Raw genomic sequence first — 17,878 nt, forward strand, 5'->3', positions numbered from 1 at the left:
GAGACCTGAGAATGGACAGATGCCTGTAAATGGACAGATGCTTGTAAATGGACAGATGCCTGTGAATGGGCAGAAGCCTGTACCTGGGCAGAAGCCTGTAAATGGGCAGAAACCAGTGAATGGTCAGAAGTCTGTGAACTGGCAGAAGCTTGTGAATGGGCAAAAGCCTTTAAATTTTCATATGTAAAAATTGATTTTTGGTGTAAAAGGGGGTTTACTAGAGTCCTTTCATCTCTTTTCCATGTCCTGTGCTGCCTCCTGCTGCTTAAACCCAAGGTAGTGTAAGTCTATTTGTGGCTGGAATGTGGAGCCTGTCTTCCTCTGGATCACATACATCCTACTGTGTAAACACATATAATTCAATATTTGCTCTAACATTAGCCATATATCTTTTGGTATTCTGTTATTAACTGTTATTTTCGCTTCTGTTGCCATTGTTTTTTTTTTAAGTGTTATTTCAAGACATTTTATTTTAATTGAATACAATACATTTGGCAAGTATATTTTCTGTAGCTTCATTTGCTAATTTTACTCAATAACATATGTACACAATAGAGACTTATTTTTTTCAGTTTCACAGTTCTGAGATGTTGAATGAGAGAAGTTGACCCTATAAGCTTTTGTCCAAAGGTTTAAATAGACAGACTGTATTTCCTCTGTATATGTGAATAGAATTTTAAGCAGACCCACATGCTTTAATACATCCAGTTTTCCTCATAAAGGGGCCTCAGGGTCTACTTATATTGTAGAACATTGCTGTGTAGAAGAAAGTAAGAGTTAATGCCCCTCTTTAGGGAGAGAAAATGAAAGCTCCTGCATGATAATGTGGTAATGTGCCATATGCAGCTATGGCTGTCCGTTTCATTCTGCTGTTCAGTGATATAAAGCAGACGGTGCATGGAGCAAAATGGCAATAAACGAGCAAAGACTCTTTCATTTATACAATTAATATATGCAATATATGGAAATGTAATCATCATTTGAACAACATTGACAGACGGAAGTAATTTAAATGAAAACCAAAAATCAAAGAAACGGGTAAAAAATCAGGGCATTATTTTAACATACATTCAAAGTCAGTGTTAAGTGTGTGTGTTTACCTGTAATAAACTCCATATATGATGAACTCTTTATGGGATGGGTTATCGCAGGATACTATTAGGAACTTCTACAACTCCATGATGAGACACCTGGCATGTTGCGTTAAACATGTGTTGCACACTACTTCTATATGTTTAATACGACAAATATTGCCCACACCAGTCTTAATTACTAACAATTTATTGTTTCTGGTAACCTTTTTTTGCTACTCAGCTGATCGACATCACTCTAGGAGTGATGAGGGCAAAGAGCACCATCTACCCACCCAGAGAGAGCAGGGCCAATTGTGCTTTCTCAGGGCGCTGGCAGCTGATGGCAAGCTGCATGACCAGGATTTGAACTAGTGAGTTCCTTGTAACCTTTGACTTCCTTTTGAATTGCATTCAAATCTGACCATTCCTTCTTGGAGGTGTTGTTGGGCTCAGGTGACCAGGTGAGATCCTCAGAAATGTGGACACTGAAAGCTGCCCACTCTCTCCACTGTCTCCTGCTTCATGCTCAGGGATGTGTCCACTCTGTTCTCCAGCATAAAGTCCACAATCAGCACATTGCGATGAGATGCGCATATGCACACAGGTTCTAATATAGTCTAGCCTAGTTTAGTTTATGCAAAGAAATACTGCCAACAGGATAGGACTTTCTGTTTTAAAAGTGCTCCATCCTAAACTAACGAGATGAGTTTGAAACTGGGGGATGAGAGTGTATGGTAGTCATCCAATGCCTTAACTTCACTAATGCCTTTGTTGCTAAATGCAATCAAATCCCCACAGCAATGTTCCAACATCTAGAGGAAATATTTCTTTGGACAGTAGAGACAATTAATCCAATAATGAAACAACGAAAGATCAAGTGTCACAATTCTTTTATTCACACAGTGTACTTTGGTCTGTAGTGTCACCTGGTCAATTTGAAAGTATATAAAGAGACATGAAAAGAGTGAAAATAATTCTGAATGCAGATTTGAAATCACACACACTGCACACACACACACACACACACGCACACACACTGCACACAAAAGGATAATGCTAATAGGATTTACAGTTACTCTAAAAATACCTTGTAGCTTTCATCATATTAGATTTAGGTTTATTGGGCCATTGTGTTGTGCCTTGGTGTCTAAAGGGAGGTAAAAAGCTCAGATATCAGCTCTCAGGGTGGGACATAACTGAATCTAAATGAATCATACTGGAGTGTGTGGGACAAAACAATCAATCAGTAGGAGTTCCTGTTACAGAATTTAAAGGGGCCCTCAAATGGCAAACTATATTTACAGTTAGGCCCACAAATATTTGGACAGTGACAACAATCTTCATGTGCATGCAACCACCCTGGATTTAAAACAAAACATGAGATATAATTGAAGTTATAGGTTTAATTTAAAGGGTTGAGCAAAAATATCATATGTGTTTAGGAATTAGTCATTTTTCGACAAAACCTTCTCATTTCAGGGGCTCATAAGCAATTGAACAAATTACCTTTACCAAAAATAAAATGTTAATTTTTAAAATTTTCGTTTTAAAGAATCGTTTGCAGGCAATGACATCACCAAAGACTGGGTTGCTTTGCAAGGCCTTTACTGCAGCTGTATTCAGGAAGCATATTACTTTTTCAAAGTAATTATGTCATCACTGCTTCTATACCACATCTGGCATTAGAAATCGCGCCGATAGGTTCAAGGTTTTCTGCTCCGGAGAGTTCTGTTTGATGAGAAATGCTTTTGTACTGGGACCAGACAAGCTTTGTATGTGCATTTAAGTCACATCTAAGTCAGAAAAAGGGACAAATTTACATAGTTTAATAAATGCATTCATTATAAAAGGGTGTCCACAAACATTTGAACATGGCACGTGGAAGCCACCAAAAATGTGTTTAGTGTTTTAGTGCGTGATCTTTGGGTTCCATGCCAAAAGTCATGGGATTGCAGTTTGTAAAATGATCATGAAGTTTTACCTCTGGGAACAGCCATAGATGTATATGTTGCGAGGTGTTGTCTTGTGAGTGAGATGGAATAAAGGCCAGTGTGCTCATGGCAAAGCAATGTGAATTATGGGCGATTGAGCGCAGATTGATAGTGTGTGCCAGAAAGCGTCAACCATCCATGTTTAGTGTAATATTCTTTAGCTGTCTTGTGTTCAGAAGGTTGTCTATACCTGCATGTCAATATTAGAGTAATGATGAAGAATTCAAACATGTAGAACTGCAAGCAAATATTATGGCTCCCCTATTGAATGTCTGATTATTGGTGAATGTCTAGAAAATGACTAAAACAAACTGCATCAACCAGCACAGTGGAACTACATTAAATGGGCTTTTAAAAGTGTGCAGTAAATATATAAAAATCCTGATTTGTGACCTCTCGTGTCTATTCAAGGTCACGCCCAGTGATCCAGCTTTTAACAAGTCCTGTTACTTGATGGCAGGAGAGAATATCATCATCGTCTTTATGGTTACTGAGGGAGCTCATGAGTGAGGACAGCAGCCGTCGCTATAACTCTCAGACACAATCAAGCCGGGGTAAATTGAATGGCGAGGCTGTGAAAGATCCAGCGGTGGGGTGGCCGTGCCCTTCTATAAATACAATACTGGCCTTTATCTATTTTACAATAAAGTGGATTTGCAACTAAAGGACAGGTCAAAGACATTACAGGCTGATAGAGTGAGGACTGTGATACTGGTGTTCAACAGCAAAAAAGCAATATGCATAGTAGCTATTAAAAAAAGATCCGTTTTTACAGACATTATTAACCCTTAATTAAAATGTATTTGTAATTAAATAGTCAATTACATATTGACCATTTGTTGTCTTTCCACAGAACAAGACACCGCACAAAGATTCAGCATGGCAGATACTATTATACACAGACACTCTATAAGACACTTCTATCAAGCTGTCTACCAATAGTCAGAAGCTCATCTCTTGCTGCACAGTTTCTGTTGATCAACCTCTAGTTCACAAGACGCTGCCCACAGGAAACTGTTGGCTGGATAATCCTGGTTGGTGGACTATTTTCTGTCTAGCAGCACTTCTGTCTGATCTATTCTGATCCACTGACACTATTAGTGTCGCTGTAGTGCTGAGAATGACCCATCACCCAAATAATAGCTGCTCTGTGGTGGTCTACACTATGGGGTTCTGACCATTAAAGAGCAGAGTGAGAGAAAGATAATAAAGTATACAGAGACACAGAAGGACTACAGTCTTTACTTATACTACAAAGTGCTTCTACATGATCAGTGTAGCTGATACCTGCCCTAATGTTATTAACAAAATTAATCCAGTATGTATCTACTGTGTGTCAAAGTAGTGTTTATTTGAGATTTGAGATTAACCAGTTAGAATCTAGTTTTACAGCTTGGTTTGAACCCAGTATGAGTATGCAGTGTGACTTATTTTCGCATACTGAACAAAATATCTGCAAATTAAACTATGGATCAGCAGTTTTTACAACCGGCAGTGTTAACTGTGGAGGGATTTTAAAAATGTACAGTCTTACTGTATTACAAATGAATCTGCAGTGTGTGTACCATTGTATGATCTACTAATTGTATGAATCCAGTATGAATCTGCAATCTGGCTAGTTTTTACATTCTAAACAAAAAAACATGGAATTATCCACTATAAATCTGCATTATTAAATTGGCTTATTGGCTTGGAAAAGCCAACTTACTGTTCTTCCTAATCTTTTTCTCCTTATTATTATTATTATGATAAAATGCCAACTTATTGTTATTCTTAATCTTCTTCTAATTGTTATTCTATTTGCATTTTTTTTACGCTACTCGTCCTACAGCTTTCAAGTTACAACCATGCTGCTATTGCTGGACCTATTCTGAATACGTTGCTTGTGCTTTTTGAAACGATACTTTGTACAGTTTTCGTACATTTTCCCATAGGATTCCATTCAAAAGTGACCGTAAACTTTTGTCAAGAATTTTAAATGGCTCTACAATTCCTAAATGAGAATACTCGTAAAAGGTTTTACGAAGTTTCAAATGATATTCTGTGTGAACTGATTCGATTAAGGGTTTACGTAAATTATTGTACAAATTTTCCTCCTTGGAATGAATGGGGGACCCTATCGTTATAAGCACACTTTTCTAAGCTAACTTTTAAAGTTCGTTCTTGCACTTTTCTGCCTAGTTTACAATCTTTGCAGTGTTTTAACCCAGTACTATGCAGCTTGTGTAGGTTTTACAAACATAGTTTATTGTGGAGCAATTTTATATAATTGAATCTGCAAAGTGGACAATTTTTACATTTAGTCAGAAATGTATACGAAGTTAGTTTAATCCAGTATGAATCTGAAGTGTGTGCATGTTTTATGGTATAACAGTAATTCTGTAGAGTGATCTTATTCCAGTATGAATCAGCAGTGTGTCGTTTTTATGATCTGATTAAAATATTATCTCTCTGCAGTTCTACTTTGATGTATACAACGTTGTGACTAATATGACTCGGCCGTATTGTGTCCTTCTTCCAAAAGAAAATCTCATTATACTGATGATTCATCTTTAATTCAGATTCATTTTTAATTTCTCAGAAGCACCAGCAAGACTGTAATGATTCAGCATGACTTGGCTTCTGTAAGGAAACACAGTGCTGCGACAAAGGGGGGGTTTGTATGACCTGAATTTAACTGTGTTCTGAGTTTACAGGGATTATCTGAGCCTAAAGGGGTTTTATAATGTGTTATGATGTACTGCCATCTAGTGGAGCTAAACATACAAGACATCAGTAAAACCCTTTATTAAAAAACCCATTTCCTGTACCTTATTAGTACTTGGACCACGTTATTAGAAGCACTTTCACTGTACTTCCACTTACTGGCCATTTTATTAGAAACTCAATCCTATCTTGTGAAATATTTGACTTCTTTGCCTTGGAAAACAGGGTTGCTTTCACAGTGTGTTTTGGGCCACTGTTCATCTGTACTGTGAAGCACCGTCTAATCAAATTTGGTGCGTTTGATTGAATCTGAGCTAATAAAATATATCCCTGTGTGTGTTGTGATATTAAAGCTTTCTGTTTTAACATTGAAAGCTTACAATCAACACATAAATACTTGATTATACCACAGTCAGTTCCGATCCCGCAATGTGATTGGCTGAGAGGCGCTTTATGACATTATTTGTGACATTATTAGCTGGTAATGCACTGTAACCAAAGCTCTCCATGTATTACTCCGCCACATACAGGTAACTTAGCAACGATGCAGCTCTTACAAACCACTGGATGCCATAGACACAGTGCAGAAACACCATGTCTCCAATAGGCAGCGCAGACAAAGAAGCCCACAAATAAATAAGCCCAGCGATTCGAAATTACGCATTATTACACACATTATCAGCCACCAATATCAGGTTAAGAGTTGTTATGATTAAAAATTAAAAGCTCATTTTATTTTAAGCTGAATGTAAAATGGCCGAAAATAGGGGACTCAAGTAATTTCGCAGGTCTTGCCACTTGGGGGTGCCGAAGTAAACAAAACTTTAATTCTTAAAAAAAAAAAAAAACATTTTCTTCTAGTGAAACAAGCACTGGACTCCTGAAAACCATTTATTTTTTCGTCTTTTTTAGCTCAAAATCTTTTAATAAACAGCGATAGTGGAACTGGTATAAGGGTGGTTCTTAGATTATGTGCACTTTTGGCCTTGTGAAGTTGAGTGATACAAATTCAACTCACACAGCTTAATATGTTTAAATAACCATTGTAGTATTGAGATCCATTAGATTTCAAACTAAATTTACAAGACTAATTGTTCTTTTTTACATTTTATCTGTCATTTCCACCTCATTTCACTTAACACATATAAGCTGTTACATTATTCCCTTAGGATGTTTTTTTTTTTTACAGAAATTAATCTAAGCATGGTTTGCTGCCAAGGCTGATGTGGCCACTGACTATTTACAAGGTCCCCATGACATCAGTCGAAGGAATAGAAAAGTCTGTGAACAAATACCTTCGAAGGTGGCTGGGAGTACCACCTAGCTTCACGTCAGTAGGGCTCTACATTAGGGAGGGTCAGCTACAGCTCCCTCTGTCCTCAGTAATCGAAGAATTCAAGGTGGCAAAGTGTAGGTTGGTGATGATGTACAGGGAGTCCAGGGACGAATGGGTCCGGAGTGCAGGTGTCACCACAAGAACTGGAAGGAAGTGGGCTGCAGATACAATGGTAGCACAGGCGGAGGCTGCACTGAAGCTAAAGGATATCATCGGAAACCCATGTATAGGGAGACAAGGACTTGGATCTACCCACTTCCAGCAGTGGGGTAAGGCAAAAGGAAGGCAGAGGAGGGACATGGTCCAAGCAGAAGTCAGACATGTGGAGGAAGAGAGACGTAAGGCAAGAGCGGTGGAATTGGCATCGCAGGGAGCCTGGACCAAGTGGGACCTTCCAAGGCGGAAAGTAACTTGGGCTGTGCTGTGGAGACTGGAGACTTTCCGTATTTCTTTCCTGCTTCTGTCAGTTTACGACTCTCTCCCAACTCCATCAAACCTGCACAAGTGGGGGTTGAGGGAGGACCCACTGTGCAGGTTGTGTGGAGAGAGGGGAACAATGGCACACATTCTGGCAGGATGTAAGACAGCACTTAGCCAAGGAAGATACAGGTGGCGTCATGACGAGGTCCTCACAGTGCTGGCAGACATCCTGGAGCAAGAGAGGCGGAAGGAAAGACAAACCCAGGGGAGAGCAGTAACAGCAATCCAGTTCATCAGGGAAGGGGAGAAAACATCTGTGGCGAAAAAGGGGAAAGGTCTTCTGCAGGAAGCACAAGCATGGGAGATGAGGGTGGATTTGGGCAGGAGACTCACTTTCCCACATGTGGTCCAAACTTCATTGAGGCCCGACCTAGTCTTGTGGTCTGAGGAGGGCAAGAAAATCATCCTGATTGAGTTAACAGTCCCATGGGAAGAAGGATGTGAGGAAGCTTCAGAAAGGAAATTTTCCAAGTACCAGGACCTGGTCCATCAGTGCAGGGAGAAAGGGTGGAAGACTTGGCTTTTCCCAGTGGAAGTGGGCTGCAGGGCACAGTCAGTGTGGAGGACGGTTACTTCCCTAGGAATCACTGGAGGGGAGAGGAAGACTGCAGTGCGCAGGCTGGGTGAGGCAGCAGAACGAGCCTCTTGTTGGCTCTGGAGTAGACGGGAGGAGATGAGCTGGAAGCCAGGAGAAGGTGGGCAGTGACTGGCCATCACTGCTGACCCGCCGGCTGGAGGGCGTTGTGGTTGAGGGTCGAAACGCCCAGGGAAGGTCGGACACCACCTGACATCTTCTCCTGGCTGAAGGCTCCGATCACTAGGTGATTAGGAAAGTAGCATCTGTGATGTATTCATCAATCATGATGACGTTTCACCTTTCAGGAGAAACAGACAATCAGCTTGCTGGTTCTGTGGAGCGCGGTGTGCTAGTGGGAAAGATTTTTTGAAATTTTTGTTTTGGCAGGGGGCTGCAGCTGACGTTAAAACAAATATGGATTTACTGAGATTTTTCGAAGAGAAAGGTAACAGTATCTAACCATGTAACCTGTGATGAGATTGTTTCTCATAGCTGGTTAAAAAGACATGAATCAAAACACACAGATCAAACCCACTGTGTGCTTCATGAAATAAAAATGTTTTTTTTCTAGACTTTGGGGAAGAAAGTAATGCTTTTGCACATTTGTTGAAAAATATTACTTTACCACTATCTTTACAATCAAACATCCGTTTAGGCCATGTGAAACCACGAGGCCAACTTAAAAATTTTAAATACCAATGATGCGCCAGTAGAGAGCAGGATTAGGCTGGGCAAGACGAGTTTGCCATTTAATGAATAAACATTGAGAAAAAATGCCTGTTCTGCGTATTTCCAGTTGCCCTAACTCCAGATTATTAAATAATATGTTGAAGTTGACACCAAATTATAAAAATAGACCAATTACACTGCGAATAGCCCAAAGAAGCCACCATGATGGTAGTATCTAGTTTATGAAGAACTAGTAAGTAAGAATAAGGAAGTAGTTCCTGAAAGGTGTGCTGTTTTGGGTCACGCAGGGGGGCAACAACATAAGACACTTTTAGAGAAGAATTGCTCTTTCACATCTGGGTCCGCTAGTGGGCACTAGTTCACTGAAGATTGATGAGATACTAACCTTTACAGGAAGACCCCTTTTTCATGAGGTATTAAATCATTATGACACAAGTATGAATAAATAAATGCACATATATATGAATGAATGAATGAATGAATAAATAAATAAATGAATAAATATTGTCAAAAAAAATATATATATCAGGATTCTATTTCCATATTTCCATGCATGAACCTTTGTTTGGGGCTGTTTCTGCATTTATTGGAAAAGCCAACTTACTATTCTTCTGCTTCTTCTTCTTAATTATTATTCTTATTATTGTTATTATATTCGCGTTTTTTAACGGAAAGAGCCTACTGAACTACATTGCTTTTGCTTTTTGGAACGATACGTGGTATGGTTTAAGTACGTTTTAAGGTTTTTAAGAACAGATAGAGGGCTTCTTTTTTTATTTGTTTATGTCAATATTTATTTCTTTTTTCATTTATTTATTTCAACATTATTTATTTATTTCGTAGAGCCGTGCTGCCCCGAACGACCCGACCGCCACCCCCGATGCGCGCCCCTTCTCACGGATCTCCCCGGCTACGTGCTGCTTTGGGACCTCCCATCCGTCTCTCCGGGCCCCTGGCAGTCGCTGCCGTGGGGGAGCCATCCCGGCGCGGTGCTTCGACCGGACCTAACATAAAAGTTACCGGTTGCCTCTGTCTGATTCACCAGTTCACCAATCCTGCTTTAGAGCGAAATTATGACCATTTACCTAATTAAGATACAAATGCATAAATAAATACATTTTAAAATGTGGAAATACATAAATGTTGTAATATATAATTAAATAAATTAATATAGAAACACTTCAATCATTAAATATATAATTAAATAAAATGTATTTTTATTTATTCATTTTTTATCTATACATTTTATTTATTTATTTATATGTGCATTTATTTATTTATACTTATGTATTTTTTTCTCCTACATCGTTTTGTACATATATATTTTTGTATATACATTTGAATTGGACCGGACAGTGTTTAATAGCTCATTTCTGCACCCAAACACAATTACAGTTGCAAGAAAACGTATGTGAACCCTTTGGGATTACTTGGATTTCTGCATAAATTGGAAATTAAATGTGTTCTAATCTTCATCTCATCAAGTTCCAGCAATAGACAAACACAAAAAAAATATGTTTTCATGGTTTTATTGAACACTACACGTTAACATTCACAGTGTAATGTGGGAAAAGTATGTGAACCTTTGGTTTTAATAACTGGTTGACCCTCCTTTGGCAGCAATAACCACAACCAAACGTTTCCTGTAGTTTTGTAGTTGTGTTGTAGTTTGTAGTAATTTTTTTACAAACATTTTCCAGAAAACAATTTGTGTTGCAAAACTGTTTGGCACTGATCTTAAAAAAAAATCAGTTTACTAACATGGAAATAATGTGCTGTAGAGTTATAACTTCATTGAACTTCAGTAAAAGTCCATTTAAAACAATGTCACTTGTGATGCTGCAGTGACGTGATCACAACATTTAAAAACATTAAAAAAGTTCTAGGAATATCCAGAAAACATGACAGATTTAATGTTCTAAGAATGTTTATTTTGCTTATGTTATGTCTCCTATAAAATGTTTTGCAATGTTAGGGGGAATAAAGGTCTAAAAGATTTACAGTATTTACAGCATCCGTTACTGACTAATGTGCATTACAGGGAATCTTTTGAGCCTTTTATTTATTTATTAATTTGCCTCTCAGGTTAAATTTAATTCAGTTGTACAGTTTCAAAGGCTTTCTTAGCAAAAAGTAATCAAAGTTCTGGCAGCAAAAGTTGCCAAACAGTTACCAAACATTTACAGAAAATTACTGTACCTAATTTAACAATTACGTCCTTTAAAATTACATACTAGTAATAATTCTAAACTGAACATCTCTAATTAACATAGCCACTCCCCATAGACAGCTGCATTGCATCCCATTCATTTCAATGGAGAGAGCCGCTGAATGCAGCCCGGCCTCCGGTAAAAAAAAAAAAAATCGGCAGAGCTCAACTTTATTCAAATGATCCCGCCGCCGCTGCGTTCAGTCAATCAGGAAACAGCAGGCTATGACGTCACACACAGGCGAGCTCATTCACATGTATTATGTGGCCAAATGTATCAGGTAACCTTTAAGTAAAGTGTAGTGGAAAGTTCTCCCATTCACTTTATACAGGGGACACTTGCCTGTTATGACGTCATCACCGCTCAACCTGTTATATGTTCCACCTCGTGCTGTGAGGTTGAGGTTACTTTCTAGATGGCTGTACAGATAGCACTCACGGTCGTGAACAGACTTGCGGTCCCAGCCAGAAGCACAGGATTTTTAACTAGTTTAAAAAAAGGATTGGGCATCGCTTCCCTCTCCAGCACCATATGTTCAGATTTATTTGGAAGATCATTCAGTGCGGCGTCTCACTTAATGGGTCGAACGCATGTGGACTGGAAGGCTAAGGGGGATGTGGCTGTTGTTTACGTCAATGACCCGAAATCAAAGGTGAACAGGTGGTCAAGTCACATGCAGAAGGAGATGATGGAGGTTATGGATGAGATCTGGACCAACGACTCAGTCGGAAGTGCTGTAGTAATGTCCTCCAAGCCGAACTCTTACATTACAGGAATCGACTTAAAAACGGTCCTGGACTGTGAAACTGAGAAGGAAATAGCTCGCCTTTCTCTGAAGCGGCAGAAGATATTAAAACTAATTGAGTGCTCCCCCAAACCTATTGTTGCTGCTATTGATGGATGGTGTCTTAATGCTGGATTGGAGTTTGCCATGGCCTGCCAGTACAGAGTGGCCACGAGGAACATTGAGACGTATTTTGGCTCCCAAGAGGTCATGCTGGGTCTTATGCCTAGTGCTGGTGGAACACAAGGACTGACTAAATTGATTGGACCTGTTGCTGCCATTGACTACATGACGTCAGCTAAACTAATCCGAGCAGATTTGGCAAAACAAATTGGTTTAGTGCATGATGTCGTCAAACCAATGCATCCTTCAATTTTAGAGACCATAGCTATAGGATTTGCTCGTGGAATTGCTAAAAAGAGAATTCCATTAATTTCACAAAGCAACGGGATGCTGAAACCAGAGGATTACCATTACAGTTTTCCAGCAATTAGGAATAAAATGTACAGGGATATGTGGGAATTGCATTTAGACCTGAAAGCCCCCACCCATGCACACCAAAAAATCATTCATACCGTAAAAGCTGGTATGGAGCAGGGATCGGAAGCAGGGTACCGAGCAGAGGCGCAGAACTTTGGCGCATTAGCAATGACACGTGATACAAAAGACCGGATTAGATGGTACCAGAGGCTCTTGCCGTATTCAATGTGGTAAAGAGTCATTCGGATTTATTCATTTTTATATTTCATACAGAAAATAAGAGATTTTATATTTATATTTTGTAGAGAAAAGTATAGAGAACAAGAACAGATTAATCGGTGAAACGGCTGATTTATTTATTTATAATTTATACCGAAAATAAGAGACTGTATATTTATACAGAAAATAAAAGATTATATATTTTTATTTTATAATCTCTAGAACCAGGGGTGGGTTTCCCGAAAACGATTAATCTTAGCAAATAACGAGTGAAATAATTGAACTATTTTAGCTAAAATAGCTTTTTTTATCTCAAATGTAAGTCATGGAAATCATTATATTCGTTATATTCTACCAACTTTTATATTTCCAAATATATAATATAATATGGTTTTGTAGATTTATGTATGGGTTTCTTAACATTTACATTTATTCACTAGTTTACGGTCTTAGTGGCTAAAATTTAAGATTTAAAAAAACGCAGAGAGAGATAGAGTGGCAGCAATAACAACAATATCAAAAGGGAGCAAAAAACATCAACTATAGGGGATTAGTTTCTGTCTCCATGACTCCGTGAGTGCTGCCTGAGTCACCAAGTGGAGTTTGGAAAGCTGGAATGGCTTTTAAAACGGAGCGCCACTGCAGCGAGAAGCAATGGGTTTTCTATTTTGTGCATTGTAATACTCTGTTTATCTGTTGTTAAAGACTTTCTTTATTCTTTAGACGAAATTATTAAAATAATTATATTTTAATAATTTCGTCTAAAGGCGAACTGTTATCTGTTAGCCTTTTTTTCTTCTCTCCTCTGTCTCAACCTCACTTTCCAAACCTACTTCCCTCACCTCTTCAGTCTGCCTTTAATGCACACTGGAAAACAGAAAAAAGGTCTAGGAGACATATATTTTTAATGGGTAATTTTAATTTTATACTAGTAATATTTGTTATACTGTCTTTAATTTGAGCCCCCCCCCCCTTTCTTCTATGTGCTTATTAGAAATATATAAAAAAAATCACTGAGCTAATTTTGTAAATATTGTAGTTGGGATAAATTTGTATTTAGGGATGAGCGAACAAACTTAAAATATATCAGTAAAAGACAGATATGCAGACATCCAGGCCGTTAGCAAAGCTACCAGGAAAAGAACTAAGGTTAGCGGTGAGCTACCTAACTGGACAACAAGTCTTGACTAAGACTATAATAAAAAAATATTTTTAAGCTGAATTTTACAACTGTGGTTCTGGAACATGTCAATTGGAGACCCCCTTTGTGCTTTGTAAGTGCCACTGGGGCATCCCACCCTACCTGGGGTAAATTACAAACCAAAATCTTACAAAGTTGTTTTTGTGGGGTTTTATATTATCAGGCACCACTTTTAAAGATGTAGCCAAATCAGATAATGATGAATGGACATTAATTATTATTAATAGAGAATACTTGTCATTATTATTATTAGTAGTAGTAGAAGTAGCAATGGTGTTAGTGGTAATATTAGTATTATAAATATCATCACTACAATTTAATTGATTATTTCCTCTTTTTTTTCATATGTGTAGGAAGCTACAGAAGAGCTAATGCAAATGTTATGTTGGCTTTGTTATGCATCACAATGAAAAAAAAAACATTAAATTTGACTCTTAAAATGGTGCAAGAACCCTGATTTAAAAAATATGTTTAAAAGTAGGTGCACTGATTCCTTTAATTTTCTCTCAAGAAGGTCTTTATGTATTTAGTCTATATTTATTTATCATACAATTAAATAAATGTATAAATGATGAACCAAACAGAATTAGAAAAAAAGTTGCTTACATTGACTTATATTCATATTAATAAAGGAATAAGCCAGGGGAAAATACTCATTTATGTTACTGGCACTCATTCCTATTACTTTATGTTATGAGTAACAAGGCTCAAATTTCTATTTTAAAAAAGAAACAAATAAGATCTAAGAATTAATTTAGGTAACAGGAGAGAGCGTTGAGATTGACCTCCTCAATAAGATAAGATCAAATATACAGAAAAACAAATGAGGGAACTTAATTGTGGTCTTTCTGTTGTAGATGTGACTTGTAGAATGTTCCAGATGTTTCAGATAGATTGGCATAGATGGGATTTAACATCACACAACAATGCAACAAAAAAATACATCTCAGAAGGATTTGATATTTCATGGTAAAGTTTATAGTTAGAGAGTGGGGATTGATAACAAATGCTATTTTTCAGTGTTCTTAGTAGTTTTAATTAATGTTTTTAATTACATATGTCACTTTTGCAATTGCAATGTTTTTAGGATTCACAATTCAGTCCTTTTACTTTCTCTCTCTGCAGAGCTTGAAGGCTTGTCCCTTACATGAAGTGGGAATGTAAGTTTTGTGCATTTTTCAATAACGTACAAAGAAGAATACTACAGCACTACAGGGGATTATCGAAGGTGTTCAAGCTTTGTTGTATTTATAAAGACTGTTCACACCCAAGCAGAGTTCAAAATTAAATCTAAAAGAGCATGTAAAAGAAGCTCTTGCAATTGTAACTAAATTGTCCTGTGATTTGTGCACTTTCTCAGAGCCAAGGGACATTTAATAAATACTTCAGTCATCTAAAGACTCATTTGAGACAGGAAACTTGTTAAATGTCCTTTTGCAGGTTGCTTATTCCAATCTAGTGTGCTGTCGACCTTTACTGCTCATAGAAGTCAGAATTATAAATTTTCTTCTTTGAAACTTTTCGACCAGAAAAGGTAAGCTGTACCTTTTAGTACAGCTTACAGGTTCAGTACCTTTAATAGAACAGGGTTTTGGTTCAGACACTGTTCTTGAATCTGATTTTGTATATGAGGAGAAACCTGAATTTCAACATGGAAAGACCATGTACTCTGTTTCTTCGCATGCAATTGAATTCAGCTATGCAGGAAATAATTAATAAGGTACATGACATTGGAGAATTTGCTTATTAAAACATAAAAACAGTAATTGATAGTTTTAAAAGAAAATACTGTCACAGTTGATGCCTCAGTTGTAGCTTCATTGACTGAAGAATTAAAACTTTGAACCCACTCAGGTACGGGCCTCTTGTGACTGAATTAAAACAATTCTTCCACTGTGATGTTAAAAACACATTGCCAGTTATCTCCACACCCAACACCCCCAACCCATTATCTCAATAAATACATTTGTTGTTTAAAGTAAGGGAATTGCTTTATTTTAGTGTTAAGTACATTGGCTTATGTTTTAAGAAATACAAAGTAAAAACAAAGGCAACAACAAAGGCAACAATTTGCATGAATTTTTCTATGTTGAGATCATATCTCAGTTCAGATATGATACTACAATAAGCATAGTGACAAAAAGACAGCAAATGTTAAGACAAAACTTAATTAAATTCAAAAGAAACTTCACACGTTTGTTGAGCTATATAAATGTGTGTATGTGTGGGCAGAATTAGACACTTAACTATAGCTGCGGTCCAATCTGAAGGGAGCTGCCTAGGTAGTCATTGCCTTCAAAGGCAGCTCCCTCGTTCGGCAGCATTTTCACCCATAAGGGATCTTATAAGGCAGCGCGTTCGGGACACGCTCTGGAGTCAGCATACGTCATCACGTCTAGCGCGCTGTGCCCGTGAGCTTGTTTATAAATAACTAAAGTTAATGATCACTTACCTCGGGATAAATCTCAATGCAGCGGCATCTATTTCTCTTTTACTCATCCAAATATTACAGATATTTAAATATTCATGATTTACTTTAATTATACACTTTTCCTCACTTCATTCTCAGAGTATGGTCAGTTTTATGTATGCATTTATTTTATTTTTGATTAGATGCTTTGTAGAAATGCATGAGTAATGAAACCATAATATAATAAATATTTTGTATGAGCCAGAGCTAAATTATCAAACTAAGCTACGTTTCACACAATAGTACATTCATACACAGTCAGCTAATTTTTATTATATCTTTATCTTTTAGTTGCATAAAACACATGATTCATAAACTTTATTTTTTTTTATTTACCCATACCCACTAGTTGAGATGTGATACTACAATAAGCATAGTGACAATAAACACACAGCAAGCAAAAATAATAATGTTAAGAGAGAAAACTTTATTACATTCAAAGAAAAAATATATATATTCATAAAGGGAGCTAACGCTGCCTCCAGCCGGTCTGAGTTCACCTTCCCCGGCCCACGTTCATCCCTGTGGAAAAAATAAATCTGAATTAGTAACAGCGGTTTATGGAGAACACGCTCATAATTACACTATTTACACAGTAAATCACTCAGTTACAGGTAACTCTAGTTATTCCCTCTAACAATTAAACTATTTACACATTAAATCACTGAATTACAGGTTATTCTACAGTGTTACACTATTTACACAGTAAATCACTTAGTTATACGTAACAGTGACTTAAATCAGTTAAAACTTTTTACACTGGACGGCCAGGGTGTCTTTGTTTCCTAGCGGGGGTTTCCTCAGCGCTGCAGCCGCGTTTGGTACTCTGTAAGTAGGCTAGATGCGTGTTAGCTTACCCGGTAAATTAGCGCGATAAGCTAACGGTAGCTTCCGCCGGTCAGGTCTTACATTAAATGAAGTACAGGCGAAAATAACGATGGAAAACAACTTAAAACAGTCTAAAATATGCTAGTTTGATAAACCCACGCAGCGGTGAGTGGAAATACAGGAGGGAATTACTTACATTTGTACAGAAACTCCCTCGCAGTGCCGGCTCCGTCCGCCATGTTTTTAAATCTGAGCGCTGGAACTCTGAGCTGGTGAAATGCATCATGGGATTGCCTTCGCCGTGAAGGATACATCTCACGCTGCCTTCAGAATCGGGGTAAAATAAGGCAGCTGCCCAGGTAGGCAGCACATGCCACCTTCCGAATGGGACAGTCCTTTTCTCGGGAGCGCGCCTTATATTTAAGATAATCTTATTTGCAATATTTTGTTAATTCCAATTTTGTCTTCTTGTATCCAACTGAAAACAATATCAGTGAGAATCCTGACCGACCCCCCAGATCTGATATACAAAGCACTACAGCCAAACCCAGAGAAAGTCATATGATGTATTAATATTTAAATCAAACCTAGAACATTGTCTTCGCTGTGCTAATGTGATTATTTATGTATTTATTTTTTATTGTGGTCTTTTGTTAGTCATTATGTTAAACCTAATAGTCTGTCACAGTTTTTTCTGCTGTGTAGCAAAGGAAGATCTGCCCTGAAATCTGAACACTTCATGGTTGCAGTTGATCAGACTGGTACTGTTGTTTGCAACATACTACTGCCTCAACATCAGATATCCAGCAGAAATGGCAGCAACTCTGGAGGTA

General features: G+C 37.8%; 1 protein-coding gene and 1 long non-coding RNA gene across 2 annotated transcripts; one reads left to right on the top strand and one right to left on the bottom strand.

Moving 5' to 3' along the window:
• The first annotated feature begins 11,448 nt into the window (after window positions 1–11,448).
• Window positions 11,449–13,447, top strand: LOC125782209 (trifunctional enzyme subunit alpha, mitochondrial-like). Its single transcript, XM_049465589.1, has one exon. The coding sequence runs from the start codon at window positions 11,479–11,481 to the stop codon at window positions 12,559–12,561; it is 1,083 nt and encodes a 360-aa protein (XP_049321546.1). The 5' UTR covers window positions 11,449–11,478; the 3' UTR covers window positions 12,562–13,447.
• Window positions 13,448–16,624: 3,177 nt separating this feature from the next.
• LOC125782211 (uncharacterized) lies at window positions 16,625–17,454 on the bottom strand. The gene is made up of 2 exons (XR_007424813.1): window positions 17,242–17,454; window positions 16,625–16,739 (listed from the first exon to the last, which is right to left on the bottom strand). It is a non-coding gene; the product is annotated as an uncharacterized LOC125782211 (long non-coding RNA).
• Window positions 17,455–17,878: the final 424 nt, after the last annotated feature.

Source organism: Astyanax mexicanus, chromosome 16 (genome assembly GCF_023375975.1).
Source record: "Astyanax mexicanus isolate ESR-SI-001 chromosome 16, AstMex3_surface, whole genome shotgun sequence".
In the NCBI taxonomy this organism is placed as follows: Eukaryota; Metazoa; Chordata; class Actinopteri; order Characiformes; family Acestrorhamphidae; genus Astyanax; species Astyanax mexicanus.